The sequence below is a fragment of the Musca domestica genome, unplaced genomic scaffold, assembly GCF_030504385.1.
Source record: "Musca domestica strain aabys unplaced genomic scaffold, Musca_domestica.polishedcontigs.V.1.1 8, whole genome shotgun sequence".
Classification (NCBI taxonomy): Eukaryota; Metazoa; Arthropoda; class Insecta; order Diptera; family Muscidae; genus Musca; species Musca domestica.
This window is the reverse complement of record NW_026712409.1, coordinates 543,854-567,657: the sequence shown is the minus strand read 5'-3', so window position 1 is coordinate 567,657 and position 23,804 is coordinate 543,854. Positions and strand designations below refer to the sequence as shown.

The 23,804-nt window shown below is 38.0% G+C and overlaps 2 protein-coding genes across 5 annotated transcripts; both read left to right on the top strand.

Moving 5' to 3' along the window:
- The first annotated feature begins 3,637 nt into the window (after positions 1-3,637).
- LOC101892949 (eukaryotic translation initiation factor 4B) lies at positions 3,638-10,106 on the top strand. 3 transcript variants are annotated; one of them, XM_005177919.4, is made up of 6 exons: positions 3,638-4,207; positions 7,593-7,792; positions 7,853-8,223; positions 8,503-8,629; positions 9,279-9,683; positions 9,800-9,991. In XM_005177919.4, the coding sequence occupies exons 1-6, from the start codon at positions 4,190-4,192 to the stop codon at positions 9,843-9,845; spliced, it is 1,167 nt and encodes a 388-aa protein (XP_005177976.1). In that variant the 5' UTR covers positions 3,638-4,189; the 3' UTR covers positions 9,846-9,991. The 3 variants fall into 3 exon arrangements, with proteins under 3 accessions (XP_005177976.1, XP_011290215.1, XP_011290214.1); XM_011291913.3 differs by having other exon boundaries at positions 3,819-4,207; positions 8,503-8,587; positions 9,823-10,106; XM_011291912.3 differs by having other exon boundaries at positions 3,898-4,207; positions 9,823-10,106.
- Positions 10,107-12,117: 2,011 nt separating this feature from the next.
- On the top strand, positions 12,118-17,756 carry LOC101900532 (uncharacterized). 2 transcript variants are annotated; one of them, XM_005177874.4, is made up of 6 exons: positions 12,118-12,258; positions 14,332-14,686; positions 14,747-14,912; positions 14,975-15,074; positions 15,138-15,347; positions 16,408-17,756. In XM_005177874.4, the coding sequence occupies exons 2-6, from the start codon at positions 14,579-14,581 to the stop codon at positions 17,228-17,230; spliced, it is 1,407 nt and encodes a 468-aa protein (XP_005177931.1). In that variant the 5' UTR covers positions 12,118-12,258; positions 14,332-14,578; the 3' UTR covers positions 17,231-17,756. The 2 variants fall into 2 exon arrangements, with proteins under 2 accessions (XP_005177931.1, XP_058987049.1); XM_059131066.1 differs by lacking the exon at positions 12,118-12,258 and adding an exon at positions 12,333-12,441.
- The last annotated feature ends 6,048 nt before the right edge of the window (positions 17,757-23,804 follow it).

Genomic DNA, 23,804 nt, shown 5'->3' with positions numbered 1-23,804 from the left:
TTTTTTCAAATTTTTACCTTTGACAACATTTTATTGCCAAAATTTATATTTATAAATCCATAGTATATACACAAAATCGAAGATGGAAACTGTTTCCTATACAGTGAAATTTGACAAGGTAAATTACAGAAAATGAGCAAATATTGTAGAAACTTTGGCTACATATATGCAGTTTTAGGGTTTGATCCATGGTACAATGATATCAAGGTAGGGCTATGATACCATATGATTTTATTTTTTTTTATTTTCTTGGCTTAATATGTCGTCTTTATTTGTTTATGTATGTGTTTTCTTTTCAATAACAAAAAAAAATTGTTTAGAAAACATTCAAATTCGGGAGTTTTCAAAATGTTTATTTCAACGTATGCATCGACAAAATCTAGAGTTTTTGCAGCGAAATAATCCTTTAGAAATATATAGTACATGATTTTGAAAAGAAGTGTTGACCTTTCATTCTGTTATCGCGTTTTCAATTATTTATTCAAAATAAATGCAACAAGTTGTTTGATTTTTTATTGTTTTGATACTAATTCTGATATTACATGCCAAACAGGTAGACCTATATACTTGCAATTTTTTCAAAGTTGGCCTACCTTCTCTTCATTGTACCCATGGTACAATGATATGAAGGTAGGGCTGTGATACCATATGATTTCAATTTTTTTATTTTCTTGGCTTAATATGTCATCTTTATTTGTTTATGTATGTGTTTTCTTTTCAATAACAAAAAAATTGTTCAGAAAACATTCAAATTCGGATGTTTTCAAAATGTTTATTTCATCGTATGCATCGACAAAATCTAGAGTTGTTGTAGCGAAATAATCCTTTAGAGATATATAGAACCTGGTTTTGAAAAGAAGTGTTGACCTTTCATTCAGTTTTCGCGGTTTTCAATTATTTATTCAAAATAAATGCAACAAGTTGTTTGATTTTTTTATTGTTTTGATACTAATTCTGACATTACAAGCCAAACAGGTAGACCTCTATACTTGCAATTTTTTCAAAGTTGACCTACCTTCTCTTCATTGTACCATGATTGTACCATGGTTTGATCCTTAAATTTCCAAATATAGGGTGCCCAGGTCTTATGAAATGAAATCGCGTGATACAAATTTTCTGAAGCACTTTAAGACATATTCACCATTGTCGCTTATAAATAGTTATACAAATGTAAGATGATTTCAAATGACAGTTTGAGCTATGAAAACAGGATTGACTGATTGAAATTTTGTAGATATTTCCTTCCAACCGTTATAATGCAGCGGCAGAAACCAGCTGATTTTTTGAAATACACTTTTTTGTTATGAAATATTACTGCAGGGCAATGTGGAGAAGTTTTTTTTAAATATTGTTCTTGATTTCTTAAATTGCAAAATGAAGTATACCTTACTTCAGTTTAATATTTAGTCTCCATTTAGAGCTTAATAATCCGGATTCCAAAAATGTATATATTTTTTAAATTAGAATAATTTATTGAAATTCTCTTGTATTCTGGGCGCTGGTATTACGTACAAAAACAATTTTGTACGTGGCTGTTGTTACGTTTGCTGTATAGCGTCACATGCTGTTACCTCATTATTCTACAATACTTTTCTCCGTCGTTGAAAACTTGTTAGAAATTTAATTTGATTAAAATAAAGCTGAATATTTAATTACATAGAGCGACCTGTATATGAACATTACTAGTCAAATTTGTTCGATTCACGTGAATGATTCGATTCTTGTTCTATGGAAATATTAAATGAAAAATATTTTCTTTTTAATACTTTTTCATTTAGCATATCTGTCCTTTGTGCAAGTTTTCATTTCACATTTTAGTAGAAAGTGAATTGAGTCCTAAGTTTTTCTAATTTTTCATTCCATAGTAGTTCAGGACATTATCAAAATGCTTGTATGCGTGTACTTTTTTTCTCGCCACAAATTAAATACATGCATTTCAATGAAATGCGTCTATTTGTTGTTTGAATTAAAGTTTTAAAATTAGAAAATAAACAAGTTAAAAAGCAGTAATTTCGGTCGGACCGAACTTTGAATACCCTCCATCATTTGGAACGAATTTGAAAATTTTCAAAAAATAAAAACCGAAACCGAACCGAAAATAGCCCTTATATTGGGGTCAATACTATGACATTGTCATTACCATATTATAAACGGTGAATAATGTAGCATCATCAAAATACCATATATAGGGGGGTACTGTTATATCGGAGGATAACTGAACCTGCATAGACAATTTTCTGTCACAGGCTGTAGCATCCATTACGAACTTCAAATACGACATCTCAAACAATTTCGATGAGTATTGTACCTAAAATCGAATATGGGGAGGTACTGATATATGGGGCCTATACGAAGACCTGCATAGAAAATTTTGTGTCACAGACTGTAGTTTCCATTACGAACTCTAAATACGTAATTTGAAACTACTCCAGTGAATAATAGCGCTAAAATCATCAAAATACCGAATATCGGGAGGTACCGTTATATGGGGGCTATACGAATATGTGCACCTGCACAGACAATTTTCTGTCTTAAGCTGTAGTATCCATTTCGTACTTCAAATACCAAATTTGAAACAATTCCGGTGAATAATGTCGCTAAAATCATCAAAATACCGAATATCGGGAGGTACCGCTATATGGGGGCTATATGAAAACGTGGACCTACATGGCTCATTTACGAACTTAACCTGCCTACTGGAAAAATAAACATGTGTGCAAAATTTTAGCCTTCTATCTCAATTCGTTCGAAAGATAGTATGATTACGACAGACGGACAGAGAGACAGACACACGACAGACGGACATCGCTAAATCGACTTAGAATTTCAATTCATTTCAGATCAAGAATATATATACTTTGTTGGGTTTGACATGAGAATTTCGAGGAGATACAAACGGAAAGACACAGTTAATATACCCTCCATAGTATGGTGGAGGGTATAAAAACATATGCTTTGTTCCTGAACTCCAAGAATGTAAACATTTTTACTACGATAACCGATTTCACACATATGGTGTGAAGTGCAGAACTGCAAAAATGTAAAAGTTTTTAGTACGATGACAGATTTTCCCTTTATAATATCGAAGAAAATTGCAATACTAGTAGATTCTTGAAGGTACATTAAAAGAGCAAAAACCAGTAGATTCTTGAAGGTTCTGGAACAGAGCAATAATTTTCATTCAAGCAATTGCGTAGATTCGTTCCCACTACCCTCCTCGTGTGTGCGTACGTTTCCAGTCATAATTAAAGAGTCTAGTAATTGAAAATAATTATCCTCCAATATGTACGGGGATGACATGAAGGAATCCGATAACATGATTCACTTGCTGGTTTCAAGCCATCTCGACAATAAAGTAAATCATTTGCAACAATTTGCCACCGAATCTCAGTAAACCGTAAAGATTATGTCACCCAAATCACTCGAACGAACGCCCAAATGCTCGCACAGGTAGTGATGTAGCACCGCCGTTTAGATCATTGACAGTGGTGTGGAGTTATTTCACGGTCACGGTCAACACCCTGTTGGCCAGGAACCGAAAGAACAGCCCAAGTTCAAGCTGTCGATGCTTTTAATTGCGCTCACATCGCCGCACACAGTCGCCATTTTCAGCGAACTGAAGTTTTCTTTGAAACCCTAAGAATGCGAAGCTGGCACCGGCCTGCCACACCAGCCTCTAATTCCATTTAATGATAATCCCCTGCTCTGTTACTTGGACGGGTCGCGCTCCTACCTGGCTGCCGAAAAAATCACTGATCATGTCGAACACCTCGGTACTTCGAACATGACGTACGTTATGGAGCATGAGCGTAGGTATGTGTGCGTGTGTGGGTCCGCTTATAGAGAGAATCGTATTCGAATTCCAGGGAACTTGCAACTACCACCGCCTGTTTGTGAGCGTTCTCGCCGGTGCGTGAATATCAACACACAATCCGCTAGCGCTTTTTGGAGTTTCGTTAATGATGGTTTTTTGGCTGTTGGGCCTTTGTGAATAAATATGGGTTGAAGCCACTGTTGGCTCATCATTAGCGTTTTGATTTCAAACGAAGCGGTTGTGGATAGCCGACCTCCGATTGAATTGTGTGACTTGTGTGTAAAGGATACGCCGTGACTTGCTGTGGCATCAGTTGTGCGAAAGTTGTGATACGTTTTGTTTTTGTCAATTTCTCTTTGCACGGTGCGGAGTAAAATGAAGACACCGAGACAGGTAAGCGGCTAAAGTGTTAAGAGAAGATCTTATTAAAAGTCGAGTGAAAGAATATTGCAAATATTTAAACAATAGCCGGTATGGGTGTGGGCACCCCATTTGCCATTTAAATTCGAACAAGGGAATTAACTGTTGGATATCCATCTCAACAAAATTTTGAAGAAAGATTGCTTTTTTTCAACGCAATAATGATGTGGAGTGTGAGTTACAGAAATATTTTCACATTTTATTCCTTGACAATTCAGCCAGCCCGTCCATCACAAAATATATGGAGAAACAGCTGTTCAGAGTGTCTAAGTCCGAACTTAAGCCGGTTCTTTTTTGAAACCAGATTAAAGATCAACGCTGAGGCAAAGCGCATGATCGGGCTGGAGATTATCTTCGTTAGCATCATATGTTCTCATAGGTGTACTAGCTAGAACTACGAAAGTGTAGTTCGTGCATTGGGATCGAAATCCTGACTGATCCTGACGATCTTGGGTTTGAGATGTTGTTATTCGTTTTGTTTTGCTTTCACAATTCGTTTTGTTCGCGCGGTGCTTGGACAGCAACCAGAATAATTCTCAGGTACAATAGTTGCTGAAATGGGGATTGTTATAATTATTTCTTGTCATATTTTTATTGTTTCGGCTTCGGCTTCTGAGTGTGTTGTTGTTGCTGTTACGGCTGCTGAAATTTTTTTAATTGTGGAAGATGAGTTTTTTTTTTGTTAAGAACGGAACGACCACATAATTACGAATTCAATTTAATGGACGAGTAATATACACACAGCCATACGCACATACAACATTACCCACAGCGAGACAGATAGACAAAGAGACATACAAACATACGCTGAACTGAGATAAATCAGATTTTGGAAACACATGGCTACGCCAGGCTGTATTGTTTGTGGCATTTAAACAAATAATTAAGTCAAAAGCGACCAAGCGCTCATTTGAATTATGAAAATATTATTAATCATTCATTCAATAATTACAAAAACAAAAACAACAAATACAGCTGAAACCACGACCATAAAGTTCGACATAGAATTTCCAGCAATGCGAATGATTCTGCCACCAGCATGACCGCGACTATGGTGGATGGTGACTTTTGTGCCACTTAGCCGGAAATGATTCCTGATGCTTGGTTAGCGAAGCGTGGAGACTAGACCAATTCTGCTGCCAGCGGAGAAGGTGGCATGTGATGTGTCAAGCTAAAATAAAAATATACATATGTATGTACCGATGCCCGGCAGAAATTAACCACGCACTCAAGCGGGGCTTTGGCGAAACAAAGAGTTATGACCTATGGCTCATCGCAGACACAAATACACTCGACAAAGGTCGTTTGGCGTTGGCTTAACGCCACAACTCATCAAGGGCCACTGCAACCCATACAGCCAATGATGATCGATGGCCGTCAGTCAGTCCGTCAGTTTACATACCCATACCACAAGGGCTATGTGTGTTTGTGTGTGCATATGCACACAACCTTTGGAATAGGTCTGACTTGGACCTTGTCATCTATGTGGCACATCTGTCATTGACAATAATTATATGTCGATTAAAATAATTCATTGCAAATAGTTCGTTCCATGGTAGAACTGCTTCTGGCCATATTTAATTTGTGTCTTTCCGCTCTGGGAATGGAAATGTTATGTTAATATTTTGGCAACTATGTGTCATTAATGGTTATTAGGCGAAGGTTACTTTCACTTTGTCCTGCCCCGATGTTGTGTAAACAAATACACAGATTGTACACACATGCATTATCCGTACGAAAAACGGAAATAGTACAACATTGGACATAGCTTTCGATGTACAAGTGGGGCAAAGACAGATGGCCTAATTTACGAGCAGCAATGCACCGCCATCATCATTTCTATGAATTGATTCATTTTAATGAATTGCTGTCTTGGTTGGAGGTTAAGGACTGCAGCCACTGTATGGTAAATGTACGGAACACCTTTGGGAATAATGGCGAACGTATCAGCCACTCATTTGTTCTGCAATCAAGAACTTTTTGATAACAATCAATCACGGCTTAATACAATGAAAATGATCTGAAAATTGTCCTTGGTGACTGCTCCGCATTCCACAATGAACAAAGACTTACCTGCGTTTCATTTAAACAATGCGAGGTTGATTCTTTTGCTATATTGATTTCGTCACTTCAATCGGGTTTGCCCACAGACGTATACCCTTAATAATAATACTAATACGGTGTACTAAATCAGATACTCGCTTCGACAGTTATTGTGCGTAGCAGCCAACCAAAAATTCCTGAATTACAGAAGGTAGATCAAAGCTACCTCCCATGGTACAATGAAGAGAAGGTAGGTCAACTTTGAAAAAATTGCAAGTATAGAGGTCTACCTGTTTGGCTTGTAATGTCAGAATTGCTATTGCAATAAAAAAGCAAACAACTTGTTGCATTTACTTTGAATAAATAATTGAAAACCGCGAAAACTGAATGAAAAGTCAACACTTCTTGTCAAAACCAGGTTCTATCTATCTCTAAAGGATTATTTCGCTACAAAAACTCTAGATTTTGTCGATGCATACGAAGAAATAAACATTTTGAAAACATCCGAATTTGAATGTTTTCTGAACAATTTTTTTGTTATTGAAAAGAAAACACATACATAAACAAATAAAGACGACATATTAAGCCAAGAAAATAAAAAAAAATGAAATCATATGGTATCATAGCCCTACCTTGATATCATTGTACCATGCTACCTCCTTAATACAATTTTTTCTTTTGATGTCCCTATTCTGTCAAAACATATACACGATTTGTTTTTGTGTGTGCGTTGTTTTCATCACATCAAAAAGCTGAAAAAGCCAAGGACCATTCCCTTTACCAGGGTAAAATCATAATATTGGTAGCGAAATAAAATAAAAAATAGAATAATTTGAAATTATTTCAAATTCAATTGTAGAAGAAATGCATATTTTCGCCGTTAATGGGCAACACATTGCACAATTTTGGGATACAACTGTATTTTTTATTTAGGTTCAATTTTGTGGAATAACCCCAACCTTCCATTCATGTTTTGTAGTTTTCCCCAATATAAGAATTTTGTTTAAAAATGTATTTAATATTTAAAAGTCTATTTGACGCGTTAAAACTCCTGTACCGAATTCCATTTTTCCTGGTTTCTTCAAGTTGAGCAACGTTTCTGATGATAATTAATCCTACTCCATAACTGCTTTGAGAAATCAAGAGAAGGATACCATACTCTTTTCTGCCAACTCTTTTTGTAAAACCCTTTTCTGTAAAACCCCCCCCCAAAAAAAAAACGACATCGATTGGATTAAAGATGCCTATTTTTAAATCATATTTCCCAAATAGATATCAATATGTATTTCATTATTCTGACCTGTTTTTCGTTTAGATATCGTCGTTAATACTTGCTCTATGTGTCCTGCAATGGCCATCGATGCTAGTGAACTCGGCTTCGACTGCCGTCTCCAGCCAACTTTCGTATGGCCAAAGCAGTGGCAGTGATCAAAAGGATGCTTCATCTTCGGGACTTCTGGGTGCAATGTATAGAAAATCTCGCCAATCGCGTTGTGTGACGTGTTACGACGACAGGTAGGAATTGTCGCTAAGCCCTTTTAATAGAACCCGTTTTGAAACTGCCATCTCTTCCAGATATGACGATCGCCGCCCGTACGGTGGCTACTCACGTTCTGGGGATGATCGTCCGGCTAGTTGGTACTATCCCCGCAATGACCGCTATGAGGATCGCTATCGGGACCGTGACGTTGCCGACTACGATCGCTACAGTTATGATCGGTATGAAACAAGAGGCTACAGGCGTGGTTCGTACGGCGGCGAGAGTCGGGGCTACGGCTATGACAATCGCGACGACTACGATCGCCGCTATGGTGGCTATAGCGGATACAGCGAAAAGCGTGGCTACGGTCGGGGAGAGATGAGGGGATATGGATATGATAGTCGTGATCGTTATTATGGTTCTGATCGGGGAGCTGATTATCCACGTGGTGCTGACTATCCGCGTGGTGAGTGTGTGCCTTAAACATTGTTATCTGAACTAGCGCCCACACCTACGGGCGCATCTTGTGAACTCACGGGACACTTTGCAAGAGGCTATTGTCTCCGTTTCCTAATTGGGATACTCTGACTCGCCATGCCCGTTTGTTATGCTTTGTGGCGGTAGAGAATATTATTATTTTTTAACCGGCAGCAAGCTCATTAAGGCAGTTTTGCCGGAAAATATAACCTTGTGAATCCGATGTGAGACCTGTAATAACGATTTCATTCCTTTACTCTTATCTTAGATCGCATCTACGATCGTCCACGCTACGGAACCGGTTACGGATCTCATGGCTACGATCGTGACTACTATGATCGCTACTCTCCAAGGTATGGTTTTCGCAATTATCGCCCGGTGGATGACACATACAGGTAAAGTGCATTGTAAATGTACTTTCAACGCTAGTGCTAGTTGTATGTTTGTATGCCTGGCTGTGCTTGCAAATAAGTTCGTCTTGTACATATGTACGTAGTTATAAGGCCATAATCAAGACAACATCATCCCATCATCACCATTTCGATCAGAGATCCTTACTCTGCTGTCTGTACATACCTCATGCATACCATACATACATTCATAGACATAGACACATGTATTTTGCTACTCACTCCCATGAATGAACGCCCATCGAAACGTCCATCTAATCGCCACGGCCTGAAGCCTAAAGCCTCGGGCCGCAGACCGCTGGCATTTGTATGTACGTTTGTGGCGTGGGTTATAGGTTTCCTTATCAATTGTAAATATTTTAAAATCTGTTATTTCCTTCCCTCTCTCCAAAAACAAACACACTGTATATAAAACAACAACAACTCTACTACAACAAACACATCTGTAAAATACGGAATCAATTCGTCTCGACACATTGACACTCCATCATCATCGACAAATTACAAAACCACATCAAAAACCAATTGCGCACCTCTACTCGAAATGAAATCCTTTTGCTGGATACCAACCAATCTACCGTTGACCTATGCCATGTTACCACCTGTCGTTGCCCACGCCTTCCCGCACAACAAGGACGCAGACAGGATACGACAAATCCGCTGGATCCGGTTACTATTATGCCAAGGGTAGCAAGGAGGATCGACGTTATCTGCCTGAACCCACCTACGACAGCCGATATCCTTGTGGCGTGCAAAAACCCAATTGTCCTTATGCTCCGCAAGATGCTGGCACTCGCGTCACATCAGGCCCCATCGACAGCAGCCACCACCCAATGGGTACCACCCATTCCATATACAACCCCGGTGCAAATCGCAACGACAGTTCACGGGGGCCGGGTGCCGGTTGGTCTTACATGAGGGAGGAGGAATCAGACCGTCAACCGGCTCGTGCTGGCAATGGCAACAGTGGTAACAATGGTGGCGAGTCTGGTAATGGTACAGGTAACAGGGACAGGGACAGGAATCGGGACCAGCAGAGGTAAGTTGCTGACGGTTTGCTCCAACGACACGCCTGTGAATAAATTCTTTTGCAACATTTACCCCAATGGCCCTTGAAAACTACTTCCCATGGAATAGTATTTTTATTGAGAAAAGATCTCTCCTTTCTCCCCTTGTAGCCCTGCCTACGGTGCCCTATTAGATCGCGGATCAAACCTCATTGCCGTTGAACCAGCGAAATCGAACGAAGATGGCCAGGAGAACAGTGACCAGTCCAAGTCGACCTCTTCATCCCCCTCGGCGGCGTCGACGGATGACAACGGCCAGCCCAACACCAATGGACAGAACTCTTAAGCGTGACTCGTGCAGGTGCAGGGGCAGGTATTGAAAATTCCCTGCCAAGAGCAAGACTACCCAAAAAATAGAATGTGTTCAATTTGATGCGAAAATAATAAACCAAATCTGTGTGTATTCAAATGGATGAAGTGTTTCATTTTGTGGCTGGGTACTCGTACTTAGTACATGCGTAGATGAGGTGTTCGAATTGAATATATTTATTAACCAATCTGCATTCAAATCAATCAATTGTTCTTGTATTCCTCGCAGGAAAAACAGGGCTACACAGCTAGTCTACGAAACTCATTTTTGTTTGAAAAGGCAAAGTTGGACTGTATATTCATCACAGATCGTCATTCCGTTTGTTACTCCTCGGAGTAATAATGTTAGACAGGACAAAGTTTATATATGTTTATATATTGTTCATCAGTCCGTCTGTTGTAATCACACTAACAGTCAAAACAAATAAAAATAGGAATCTAAAATTTTGCACAGACCAGTCTTTTGTCTGCAGGCTGGTCAAGTTCGAAGATGGATTATAGCGGTTCACGATATCGTATAGCCCCCATATGACAGTACCCTCCGCCATTCGCTATTTTGATGATTGTAGCCAAAGTTTTTCATGGAATTATAAAAACAAAAATTATAAAAATCCATACTAGAAGTTCTTTCTAAGCAATTTACTCCCTGGAAGAGAAATGTCTATATACGTCCTCGATATGGTAACTACCGATATTCGACATTTTGACGATTTTTCGTCTATGCAGATGCAGGTCTTCGTATAGGCCCCATATGCAGATGCAGGTCTTCGTATAGGCCCCATATATCAGTAGCCCTCGAAATTCAATATTTAGACTATTTACGGACATTATTCCCCGAAATTGTTTTAAATTTCGTATTTGAAGTTCCTAATAGGTACTACAAACTGTGGCAGAAAATTGCCTATGCAGATCCAGGTCTTCGTATAGCCCCGATATAACGGTACCTCCCAATCTTCGGTATTTTGACGATTTTAGCTACATTATTCACCGGATCTTTTTTCAAGTTTCGTATTTGAATATTGTAATGGCTTATGACCAAAGTAGTCTATGCAGGTCCACGTCTTCGTATATAACGGATATATTCGGTATTTCTAAGATTTAAACAGTCGTTAACGGATTTTATTTTTTTGAAATTTTTCAAATTCGTTCCAAATGGTGAAGGGTATTCTAAGTTCGGCCGGACGAACATATTGTTTCTTCGCTTGTTTTAAAAAAACAATTTGACAATTGCCATTCGATTTTCCCAAATTTCGGATAACAATCATGTTTTTTGGACATTAAATCGGTAGCATAGATCCACGATTCTATATAACCCCCATATAATGGAATTTTGGTATTTTGATGGGGCAAGCCACATTTCAACGTAATTCCTTGCTTCTAACGTGTATCATATCGTTCGGCAAAAATTAATTATTTTAATGACGTTTTCCATTTCTACAGATTTTTATGGCCGACTACTTTTTTGTAGTTATGACATTTGAAAAATAAGAATCGAAAAAATTCGTAATGGGTCTGCGAAAGACATTTGCAGCCGAATGTACACTCCCAGAAACACAAGAAGACCCAATGATGCCTTCAGTTAAGAGTCGCTCTTTGGACATGGAATGCTCGCTTAATACCCAAGGACTTAAGCAGACTTACCTATGCACGAGCTCTTAATCGTGTTGTGATTCATGTTCGGGGTGCTGGATCGTCCATGAAATGTCTTAGTTGACAGTTGATTTTCGAAATCAACATTCCTAAATTCGGACTGGCTAGCAACACGATTCGTTTGTATTATGATTAGATATTAAATGGGTATTAAATGATGATGTCCGTCCCGGCAGAAAGAATTTTTACGTTCTGCGCCGATCGAGTGAGGAGGCAAGCAAAGCAAACTGCAGAAACCACCACAAGTTATCCAAATCGAACAGAAAGGGGGGATTTGTGACAAAAACAAAACAATGTAATTATTTGGAGAATATCATGCACATGAACATATTTACGAATGTACGTATGTATGCATGCATACACGTTCGTGTAGATGTCATGTAAGAACACATGGACAATCCGAAAATGTTGAGCAAAATTGATTTGATCTAGTCATGATGCGAAAGATGGTCGATTCAGTTGGCCAAGAGCGATCCGTGCGAAAGAGTGTCATTAACGGACGGGTCCACACGACGACACACCATTTTCTCTTTGATTTTATTTTGATTCCGGCGAAATCCAGCGCACAAAAAATACACCAACACAAGTGTACAGCCCCTAAGTATTCACGCCAGAATTCCAATTGATATGGTAGACAAACGCACAAACGCACAAACGCGTTGGCCGGCGGTGCGCCACATATTCGCGATGAGCATTTTGGAAAATTTGACGGGTGCCAAATGAAATGCGAAATATTGAGAATTTATTTTGTTTTGAAATGAACAGACACGGGTATGGAATGTTGTTTACGAGACATGAGTGACCCATTCGTTGTATGTGCGGGACAAAAAAGAGTAGTAGACACACATCAAAACATGCATACACATGCAATTGACCATAAACAGCGTGCAGGGAAATTTAGCGGATATTTTTTTACCTCATCCCCGGAAACCTACAGATGTCATGTGAAGTGGTTAAGATTCGTTTCGAAAAACCCTGCGAATAATGTATTTTATTTTTCATTAAATCTTAAATCGTAGGTGGGTATTCGTTTACATGTTTCCCATAAATACATCTAATTAATGCACCTCCTCACTCGAATGTAGACATAGCTACCTTCTTGCACATGTGTCACATGTGTATGTGTCTAGATCGATATCTATTGTTTGTATTTTATCTTACCAATAATATAAAAGGTTGGGGGGGGGGAGAGGAGGGTGCTGTGTTGCGAACACATAATTAATTCAATGCGAACCATTGTCATTGTGCTGCAAATTTATCTTCGCCGCACTGGAAATACAGGTGGTTGCAAATGTGTGACCACGAACGAAACCTAATGAACCAACCTAAAAGAACATCCACTCGTAAACAAGACATTGAACACCGATGACAGTGACAAAGACATAGACATAGACATACATAGACTGACATGTCAATGTTTCAAGCTCTACAGTGGTCACCGCGTCATCGTGGTTAGCCGTTCCATTCATAATTGGGAGAGTATTTTCGTTATGGCTTTGAGCAGCATGTTTTCAAAATGTGATCCACAAATGTGTCACGACAGACATCTGAGAGGGGCCCCACTCTCTATCACTGATGATGGACAGCTGTGCTGGTAAAGTCTTCAAACCATCGTCCATGATATATATATAATTATTGCTCGGCACTGACGTTTTGTTGAGAGTAAAAGAAATGTCAATTTTATTAGTACGCTTGCAATCGATCGGGAGCTATATGTTTTCAGAATGAAACTAATTCCTAAAGCAAAGAGTTTTATGTTTGCTGTCATAGACATTGGATTTAAGGCAGGTTAGTTAAAATTGGATTTTCCCGGTGACGAATGAATTACGGTCTACCAACAAATCTCTATACGATTGTTGTTTCAGATTTTCGGACAATACTTGCTTTAGCTTATAAGCATATCATGGTATACCGACGTAGTCAAACTGAACAATTTTAGATATTATCTAATTATTTTACTTGAGGAAGCCGATTTTTTTACCATCCACCATAGGAAGGAGATATATTAGATGTGCCAAATATTCGTCCTTGACCAATACATTAGCATATTATGTCCACTATCTATGATGTAGGTTTAATATTGAAACCCGATGTGTATTAATATTAGGTGTATGCGATAATAGGTTACTTTGGTATATTTTTGCGAATCAATATATCAGTATTAATTTTCAAACCGGGCCGTTCGTCTTACAATGAGGCGAACTTAACTGGGAACAAATTAATTCATTTCTCCAAGCGTAACTATTGGAGTATCGTTGAAGGGACTTTCGTAGGTTTTGGTAGAATTCGACTTTAATTAATCATTGCTACTGTCATGTAATGCTCGAACAAATGAAATATTACCCACTTCCGATGTCAGAAGAATTTTTTTTCGTTCTCAACCCGCCTCGCTGTCTGCGTGTTTGAGGCAAGCGGCATTTTACCCTTACAGACATACGAGGACTTGAAGTTTGATGACTACCACTGTGTCAGTAGACCAGTGTGCAGCTGAGGACATGGATAATTACTTTGACACAGCAATAAACAGAGAACAGTGTCTGCCTCAATCTTTGGGCGTATGCATAATTGGTGGGGTGGTAGTCATCTGGCTCTCGCCACTGTTTTGCGTTTGTCGACCGATGATTTTTTTATTTTCTTTCGTTGTTGTGTGTTTGAAAACAGAAAGACGATAATAAATGAAGGCATTTCATTAACCATATCGACGGACAAAGTGCATGGTGAGATCTGAGCTGCAAGCCCTCCATTACCGGTGAATCGTGTCAATCGACTCTATTTCACCGCGAATCTTCTGAACTTAAAGAGAACAAACAAATCAAGCAATCTTATTACCTAAACACATTGTTGGAACACTAACCCTGGCGGTACCCGCAGTGATTGGAGACCACAGTTAGATGACAAATCTTCCAAGATGCTAGTCCATGACAATCAACGCGTCCAATACATTTACTTTCTTCTGTCGGGCGCTGTGGCAAGTAGTCTGCTGATATTGACCTATGTGTCTCTTTCAACCCGGGCGGTAGGTGGTGGCCTCGTTTATCGGCAACTTGATTAACACCGTGTCTACTTTGTCTTCTAGAGTGAAAATCTGCAGAGGGACATCAGAAGCATGCAACTGTCCATGGACCTGATAAAACCAACATCTTTGGTGTGGTCCTACAACAACACCTGGCGTAACCTGGGCCACGGTTGGATGAAACACAAAATCTATTCTGCCTATTTCGATCGACGTGTGGAAATTTTGGGTAGTTTTACCGCGATCAGTATTGCAATGCAAGAAATAATAGCATGCCTTTTGCCTCTCTAGATAATCCCCTGGACGACACGATGGGAGTAGCTATTGGTTCAATACGCATCATAGCTGTATTGCCGCTTTACTTCCGGGACGAAATCACCTGCATCTTTAGGTAAGCCTTTTTATTTCTTATGGAACCGTTGTTGAAAAAGAAGACCGTGTATTTTCTGTTTAGAGGAGAAGATTTTTCTCTGAAGAGGACGCGTGCCAGAACGCCCCAGCCGCTGCAGGATCACAATGACTCTGCATTTGCCGCATATGCCATCGTTTGCCCGTTGTACAGACAATTGAATGAGAGCCTGGTCGTTCGTTTGCCCCATGCCGTGGCAATCAAATACAAACTGAACAGCCTAACTAAGGACAGTCCGACTTTCGTTCCGATAAGGTAAGTATTCGAGATTCATCAAGACTGGACTGGACATCGATTTGTCTTTTTTTCACATTTTATGTTGTTTCCACACATATCTTCGAGCGAAATCTTTGCCGAACATGCAAAGTGCGTTAGGGTGTCATGTAGACATTTGTCACTTCCTTGCCGGTTTTGTTCGCTTGTTTGTTGCAATAATAACCAACAATGCTATAAATGAGAATATTGGAATTGAAAAAAATGTAATTCAAATTTTAAAAAATGTTTTTTTTTTTTCTTTTGTTTGCTGGAGATATGCACTTTGCGGCAACTGTAAAGACTTTAAATATGTATTGAAGCCACCCTATACTGCCGATGAACCCTGGTGCGTATGTGTGTAAGAAATTGTATCCCAAAAAATCAGGTCTCCAATTGAAAATTTGAAATCTTTGTTGCACCAAAGGAAAGTGGGTTTCTTTTCTTCGTTATAGCCGTGTGGTTGTAGTTAATCATTTTCATGGTTTTGTATATAAATGGGCTTTTTCGGTCAAAAAATTATAAAAATAAAACTAATTTATTTCATTTTTCAGTCAACGTATATGTATATACATATATATATATATATGTCCAAAAATGTAAAGAAAACAATTAATTTTCAATTAATTTATTTGGATTATTAAATTTAGTTAAATTTAAGAAGGATAGTTTATATGATTTGACCGAATAGTGAGACCAAAAGAAAAAACTTGTATTTTTGTATTATTAGACAAATAATATGTTCACCGTGACCTGCAGTGAAATCAGCTGAGGTTTGCTGCTACCTGTGACAACTATACCAAGGGAGAATGATAAAATTAAAAAAAACTACCCTGATAAATTCAAATCTTCCAATCCTTCGTGCGGAAGGATTGTTCTGACATTACGAGACTACCAAAAGAAATGTCTTTATTGTGCCATGCACACACCCACCAACCAACATACGTGGCGGGCATGGTGAGGGTGATTCGTTCTTCGTTCCGTTTTTAACAACTGCCCTTTAAACATAACTCCCATGGAACAGAATATTATACTGATTATGTTTGATGTTTTATTTTTTCAGTTATCCGCGCGATATGAATCAGCTCTTTGCCAAATCAAAACCCATTCTCTCTATTTGTGTGGCGCCATTGCAGTTGAACTCCACCTCTGCCCTGGGCCTGGTAGAATTTATCGAGATGTATCGGCTGCTGGGGGCAGGACACTTTTACTTCTACTTGGCCAGCTATTCAAACGAGATGGCGACTATACTAGCCTATTATCGGAAACTGGGTTTGGCTGATGTTCTACAATGGGATTTGCAAGATCACCTGCACGACTTAGCGATGGGAGGGAGCGTGGCTCAAATCAACGACTGCATCTATCGGGCTATGGCGGTAGACAATTTCCGTTATGCTGTCATCGTTGGTATGGATGAGTATCTAATGCCCCTGAAGCACAATTCCTTGCTTAAATTTATGCTGCAATGCGACGAGGGCCTGACAGCTTCGTATGTTTTTCGAAACGTTTTCTTCTATAAGAAGGATCGGAGCGATTTATTCAGTACTCCGGAGCGGGCGACAAATCGCCTGCTTGTCACCCAAACGAAGGTTAAGCGGAGTTTGGAAGTTATGCCTGCTTTTACGAATAGCAGGTTCATTGTCAACACACACGCCGTCGTGGAAATGGGCACGAAACGTCTTTGGCGTGCTGCTCCTGGCTATACGGATCACGTGTTGTCTCCGACTGTGGGCCTGTTGTTCCATTATAGGAATAACTGCATCAATTGTCGGACAGTCATGCTAGTTGACTACACGGCAAGGAGATTTGGTTCATTACTGTGGGATAGGGTGGACAATGCGTGCCTGCAGCTGTTCCTCAAGGACAAGGGAGTGTGTCCAAATTAATCGGCTAGAACAACCTTTTCTACAGGCTAAGGGAAAATACATACTATGTATCAAGGTGCATTTATAAGGTGTATGCATCGGCTACAACAACTAACATTTTGCAAAAACAACATTGCTGTTATAGAAACTAAAAATTCATGTGGACACTTAGTTTTAATTTGAAAAACGTAAATAAACAAAAATTATTAATAAATAAATATTAAAAAAAAAAAACATTTTTGAAAAAATGCTGAACCTCCGAAAATTCAGCGCGTCGATTGCATTTAAAATGTCTACATAATCTGGATGGTTTTATATTTTACATCGCTTTGGAAGAAATCCGAATCAGAACATTTGGAGTCGATCTAGAAATATCAGTCCGGCTGGTGCACACGATATCTCTCAAGAAAATAGTACGATTTAGAACCTCCTAATATATTTGCCAAACTTAGATCGAACTGGGAGGTGGGTGGTATTGCCTAACTCTTCTGCCATGACTCTAAACACCATCCCTTCCCAAAAATAAAATGTTGTTTAATTAAAATGACCGAAATAGTTCAAACTTTCCACATTTTAATATATAAGCAGCTTAGATCAGGTGCGACTATGGACAATCTTGGCCCACTCGTTAGCGTATTTTCCTCTAAAATGGACAACAATAATATCGCTAGGGTGTGATATCCGATATTCTACAAACTTGGAACATGCAATATTTTCTATCAGCATTACGTCTCCAATGAATATGTGATATGTAGGTCCATCTGTATGGTAATGCTCCCACAAAGGGTATGCATAAAGGGTCAGATATTGAGATTAATAAGCAATATCAGGTTTATTTGAATGCTAGAGTGATATCATCAAACTGACGTCTATTTCGAGGAGTGATAAACTTAATAAAAAAGATGGACCCCAAAAGGATGTTGGGGACTTTAAAAACAGGAATTTTCTGCACCAACATCAGCCAATAAAAAGTCCTCAAGTTCCGGCTGGCGTCGTCGGCAGTAGCAACACTCAACCATTATCTTTAGACAACGTCTGTACGAATAATTAGCCAAAATTGCTTTTCTTCAACATCAGTTGTAAAAGCTCCCACGACCTCCCAAGCAGCTTCCAAAAACCAAAATAAGAACGTATTGCTAGAAAAAATGATTAATTGGGTTTGACAAGTTTATTCGCAAACAAAAATGAAAAAAAAGTTATAAACCAAAGTTTTAACAGCGACAGCCGATTTTCCCTTTATGATATCGAGGAAAATTTCAAAACTAGCAGATTCTTGCAGGCAAGGCTCAATAAGAAAGGCTTCTCAACTTCAAAGAAACTAGAAAAATGTAACTAGGAGCTGGTGCCTTGAAATAGACTTTATTTAAATATTTAAATTATACATTTTGTTGCCAATTTGCAAGGTTTTTCCAAATCTCAAAGGACTTCAAGAAAAGAAGTATTTAGGGCGATCTAAGACCAATAAAAAACTCAAGCAATTTTACGCTTGCCTTGCATAGTTTTGTCTTGTCGGAATCCTTGCCCATCGGCCTTAATTCTTTTGCTGATTCCACTCTCTTTTTTGTTTGAGCTTTCCAATCACAAACATCTGAACCGCTTCCGTCCCAAACCATTATTCAAGTCGGGGCATATCGCAAGAAGTCGATTAAATAGGTATTTATTCAAGTCGGGGCATATCGCAAGAAGTCGATTAAATAGGTATTTAGGTATCGTTTTTAGCCTCTAACTACTTCACAATGAGCCCTTGCCAGAATAACAAGTTGGCGAGCCGATTTAAAATGAATAATTTTGCTGGGTTGTTTTGTGGTCGCTTTGATGACATCGAATGGACAACAATTGATTACTCTTCTGTCGGCAGCGAGACTTAGACGTTATCTAGTAGACAAGCGGTGGATTACGCCCCCAAACATTCATTGCGAGAGTATGCCAAATAATTTAGTTTGCGTTCAACGACTTCAGATTCAGGCTGAGTATTCATCAGTGAAACACAAAAGAATAAAGAAAAATATGTTAAAGTTTTGTTCCCTAAAACGGCCAAAAGAAAAGCTGGGCATCCCTTCGACCCCTCTAGCAAGCAAATCATCTCTTAGCAACGACCAAGTGACAGATTGGATCAAGCAACGAACGCCTATAATTTTGGCCCTGAGCAGGTAAAAGAATAACGAAAAGATTATTAAAAAATGGTGGATGAGATAATGACACGTTGCTATTTTGACATCACAGTGCGTTGCCCTCGAAGAATGACGGTGCTCGGCCAGATTCTTTTATCGATGATCGAGGTAAGTTCGGCTTTGCCATTGGTATTCACGCATAGAAAAACAGGTACATATCCATATGCATCACCACTAATGGACATTTAAAAATCAGTTTTTACTTATTGTAATTTAAAATATACAAGCTTATAGGTACCCATAGCTCAATAAGAAAGGTTGCTCAACTTCAAAGAAACTAAAAATGCAACTCTGAAACGGAGTCTTATAATGTCAAATAGACTTTTAAATCCGCAACGCTTGGCTTCAAATTTCAAATTATTGATTTTTTTATTTAAACAATACACAAAATGTGTATATGTTTTGACAGAATAAGGGCAGCAAAAGAAAAAAAATTGTATTTAGGGGATAGCTTTGTTCTACCTTCAGTAATTTTGCCGTGCTTATACCCATGGTAGAAGAATATAGGTCAACACAGCTGCTGGGACAATGAACTGTCAAACCAATTTTGGAATTGAAAATGTTGAATAAAAAATTATTTAAATTTGTAAAAATTGTTGAAAACGCGAATTATTATAGCCTCCGAATGACGTATTATAAGAAAACATATAAAAATCTGCTTATATTTGAAAAACAATTTTTTGACATATCAATGCTCCCAAGCGTTGATGCATCTACCTGTATTCTTCTGCCATTCTTATACCTATAAAACAAATAATTTTCAAAAAAAAAATTAATTTAAGAGACGTTCAAATTACAACCACATCATAAAATGCGTCCTAAAAATTCACCTCGACAGTTAAAAGTAAAACAAACAACATATGGTATGTCCCACAATTGCGATGATGTAACAGTTTTAACTACAATAACCGATTTTCCCTTTATGATATCGCAAGAAATATTAAAACTAGAAGATTCTTGCAGGTTCTGGGACAGAACAGCAGTTACAAACGCTAAGTAAATTGAACCGTTTAGAAAAAATACAATTAATTGGGAAGGTCTATTGAATAGAATTTTGAAACCAAATTTTTGCCTCTGCCATGAGCTGATATTATCCAGAAGAGATAGTATACCCTCAAACCATTTTCTCAAAATGCATTTTGTCAAGAGATCGCAAACCCACGTTCGTCAGTAATAGTAATAACATCCCTGCAGGGAAATAAATTGGTTTAAAACTAATTTAAAATTAGTTTAAAAAAAAACCACAACTAGTTTGTTTTTTGATTTATTTCCTTTACGCCAACTAACTATTTTAACATGGGGATGAGCTAGGCAGTGGACAATTGTCCATTCCTGCATTACTTTGAAACTAAATATAAACTAGTTACTTTTAAACTAACTATAAACCAATTACTTTTAAGCCAATTTTTAGTCAGTTGAAAAATATGTTAAAAAAGTTCAAAAAGATTTTTTTTTTATTTTTTTATTTATTTTTTTTTATTTATTTTTTTGTTTTGTTAATCAAATTCTTTATTTTCTATTTGGCTGCACTGTTTTTCTAAGCATATGTACTTGTGTATTAAGGTTAGCAGCACTAGCTTGTATTATTGTACGTTGCATTTATATCGAAGTATTTTTGGAAATGTATTATGCGAATTATTGCAAAGTAGTTTGATATAACCAATCATCTTTGCTTTTTAGGGCTGCTTTTTTCTCTAGAGAACTTATATGTGTTTTGTTTTTGCAATTTATTTTCGTTTTGGTGTTTGAAGTGGTTGATATCCAGATGACTTTTCAACCAATTTGAAGTTAGTTGTAGAATAATGCATTTATAACTAACGATTTTCTCAATTGGTTGAAAAATGCCCCGCTGGTAAGTTAGTTAGTAAATGCATTATTCTACAACTAACTTCAAATTAGTTGAAAAGTCATCTGAATATCAACCAGTAGTGGTTACTTTGCTTTTTGATCTCCAGATGACTTTTCAACTAATTTGTAGTTAGTTGTAGAATAATGCATTTATAACTAACGATTTTCTCAACTAGTTGAAAAAAGTCTTGCAGGGATGGTCATTCGAACATCATTCAAACGACAAACACATTTGACATTTTCGCACCCCCAAAAGTGAACTTTGCTGTTGTTTGTACCTTGAGTACTTTCTTCTATTTCGTTAATTTGGAAGCAGACAGTAGGGATATCGTTATGATGCCCTTGAGGTCCGTCTTAACCGAAAATTCTCTTTCGAAAGATGAAGACAGACCTCAAAGGTCTTCACCGTCTCAACCGGAAATTCTATTTGAAAAAGTGAGGGTTATGCAATCAGATGATCTAGGGACAATAAGCGTTTAATAAATATTGGGGCTTGCGGAATATATGTCTCGTCTGCCATGCTAGACCTGTGTGTAAAGGCGGGTGAACTTGACAACAACCCTTCGTTAATGGCCATGACATTAGTCAAACAAAATTGAAATGTTCAATTCAATTTTAATTTTCCCTCAAATATGAACATGTCGTACATAAGGTCGACCAGTAACTCCATCTGACACTTAAGTTTGCCGTCGAAGGTCATAAGTGTGATTTGAAATTCAAAGAAAGTCAAACCATAATCATCAAATAATAGTCTTCATGTCTGAACTTATGCAATAGACCACGCATATAAGCACATCCTATATAAAAAAGAGATGTAAGAAACTTTTTTCACAACACCATGTAATTTTGCATATTTTTCACAGCATATTTTCCACATATAAGAAACACGCGTATGAGAAATAAACGCATTTTAGAAACATAAAAATCACACTCATTATAATTTTATACGACAACATTGACAACACTTAAATTGGTGAGCAGTGCTCGCAAAACACATTCATACATGTAAAGTGTGTATGAATAAATGTTTTGAAGACAAATCTAATATTCCGAGAAACACAAGCCATTGCACAGTGGTCGCTGCCATTGGCCAAAATTCAAAAAATGAAAATCAGATATTTATTGTCAAATGTGTACACATGAACTCTTAAGAGGTTAAGCTTTTTAGAAAACATAATAATCTTGGCTTCATTCTAACGGAACACTTCGAAAATAGCATCAAAAAAGAGAAAATGTAGTTAGTTGCTTTTTTCAGTGGGATCAGTAAAAAAAGATTAAAAATATTTCTGTCTTACAATATTAAATACATTTTCAAATGACAATTCTTGGCATAACTATTGAAAAGCAAGGTATTGACTTATTTTTAGTGCAGTAATTTGTATGTTTAGTAGTTGGGTATAAATGTAGACGATGTGAGTGTTCAGAGTTGCCTTTAAGATTAATTTTGAAAATAAAATTGAATTTCAGTTAAAGTTTTAATTGTTTTCCCCCCTGAATCCTCCAATGTGATTTTTTTCACGCCATTAGTAATGGCCCTAAGATTCAAGAAGTGCTAATTTAACTTTCAGATTTTGTCAGATTTGTATGTTATGCCCAATATACTGAAGTGACTTCGCTCCAATTTTGTCAGTTCTATGGTGCTAGTGAAATAGAATATGTTTTTGTTGTTAGGGATTGATAAGGATGTAATTGAGGGGTGTTCAATAATGTTGCAAGCATTGTCCTCTGGGTATAATATTTATGTCGAAAAATTCAAGGCCTTTGCACTGGAAACGGCTAAAGAGTTAACAAATAGATATCCATGGCACTATCTTTCACCCACAGCTAATAAAATTTTAATACAGGGTTGCCCATATTCGACGGACCCATCTGGCAACGCCATAACTTTTGACAGAGATGTCACATAGCTTAATGACATACCGCGTTTGAAGCGTCAGTCCAAGCAGATTTTTGCCATTAACCAATACACCCCACGCGAGCGCTCTGAAATAGTTGAAATTTACATTCAACAGAAGAAGTCAATTGTGAAAACTCAACGTGCTTTTAAAACATTAAAAAATGTGAGAAGTGCGCCTTCTAAGAACACCATTTTCGACTGGTAAGGCTATTTCTAATCCGAAGAGGCCATATAAAAGTCGACCAAGGCGATCGGCCGAGAATATCGCTGCCGTACGAGCCAGTGTTAAGAGGTCCCCAAGAACATCCCAAAAACGCCGTTCTCAGCAGTTGGGCATGGCTCGGTCCACTTTACAACGGATTATTCGCATTGATTTGCATTTGTTCCCGTACAAAATTCAATTGACGCAAAGAATGTTGCCTGCGGACAAGCCTCGTCGATTGGAATGGGCCCAAAGGTCGGTCGAATATGGGCAACCCGGGATTTGTATAAAAAATGCTTCTAATTTTGGAGGTACCTTTACAGAGGGACTCTACCTGAAGGCGGGCCGTTCCAAATAATTTTCAGTAAGACTACTTTTTAGCTCTAAAGAACGTAAAATGTCAAATAACAGAACAATCTAGTGTAAAATGTGACAAAAATTGGGCAAATAACCCTTATTCGGGAGGTACGTTGTAAG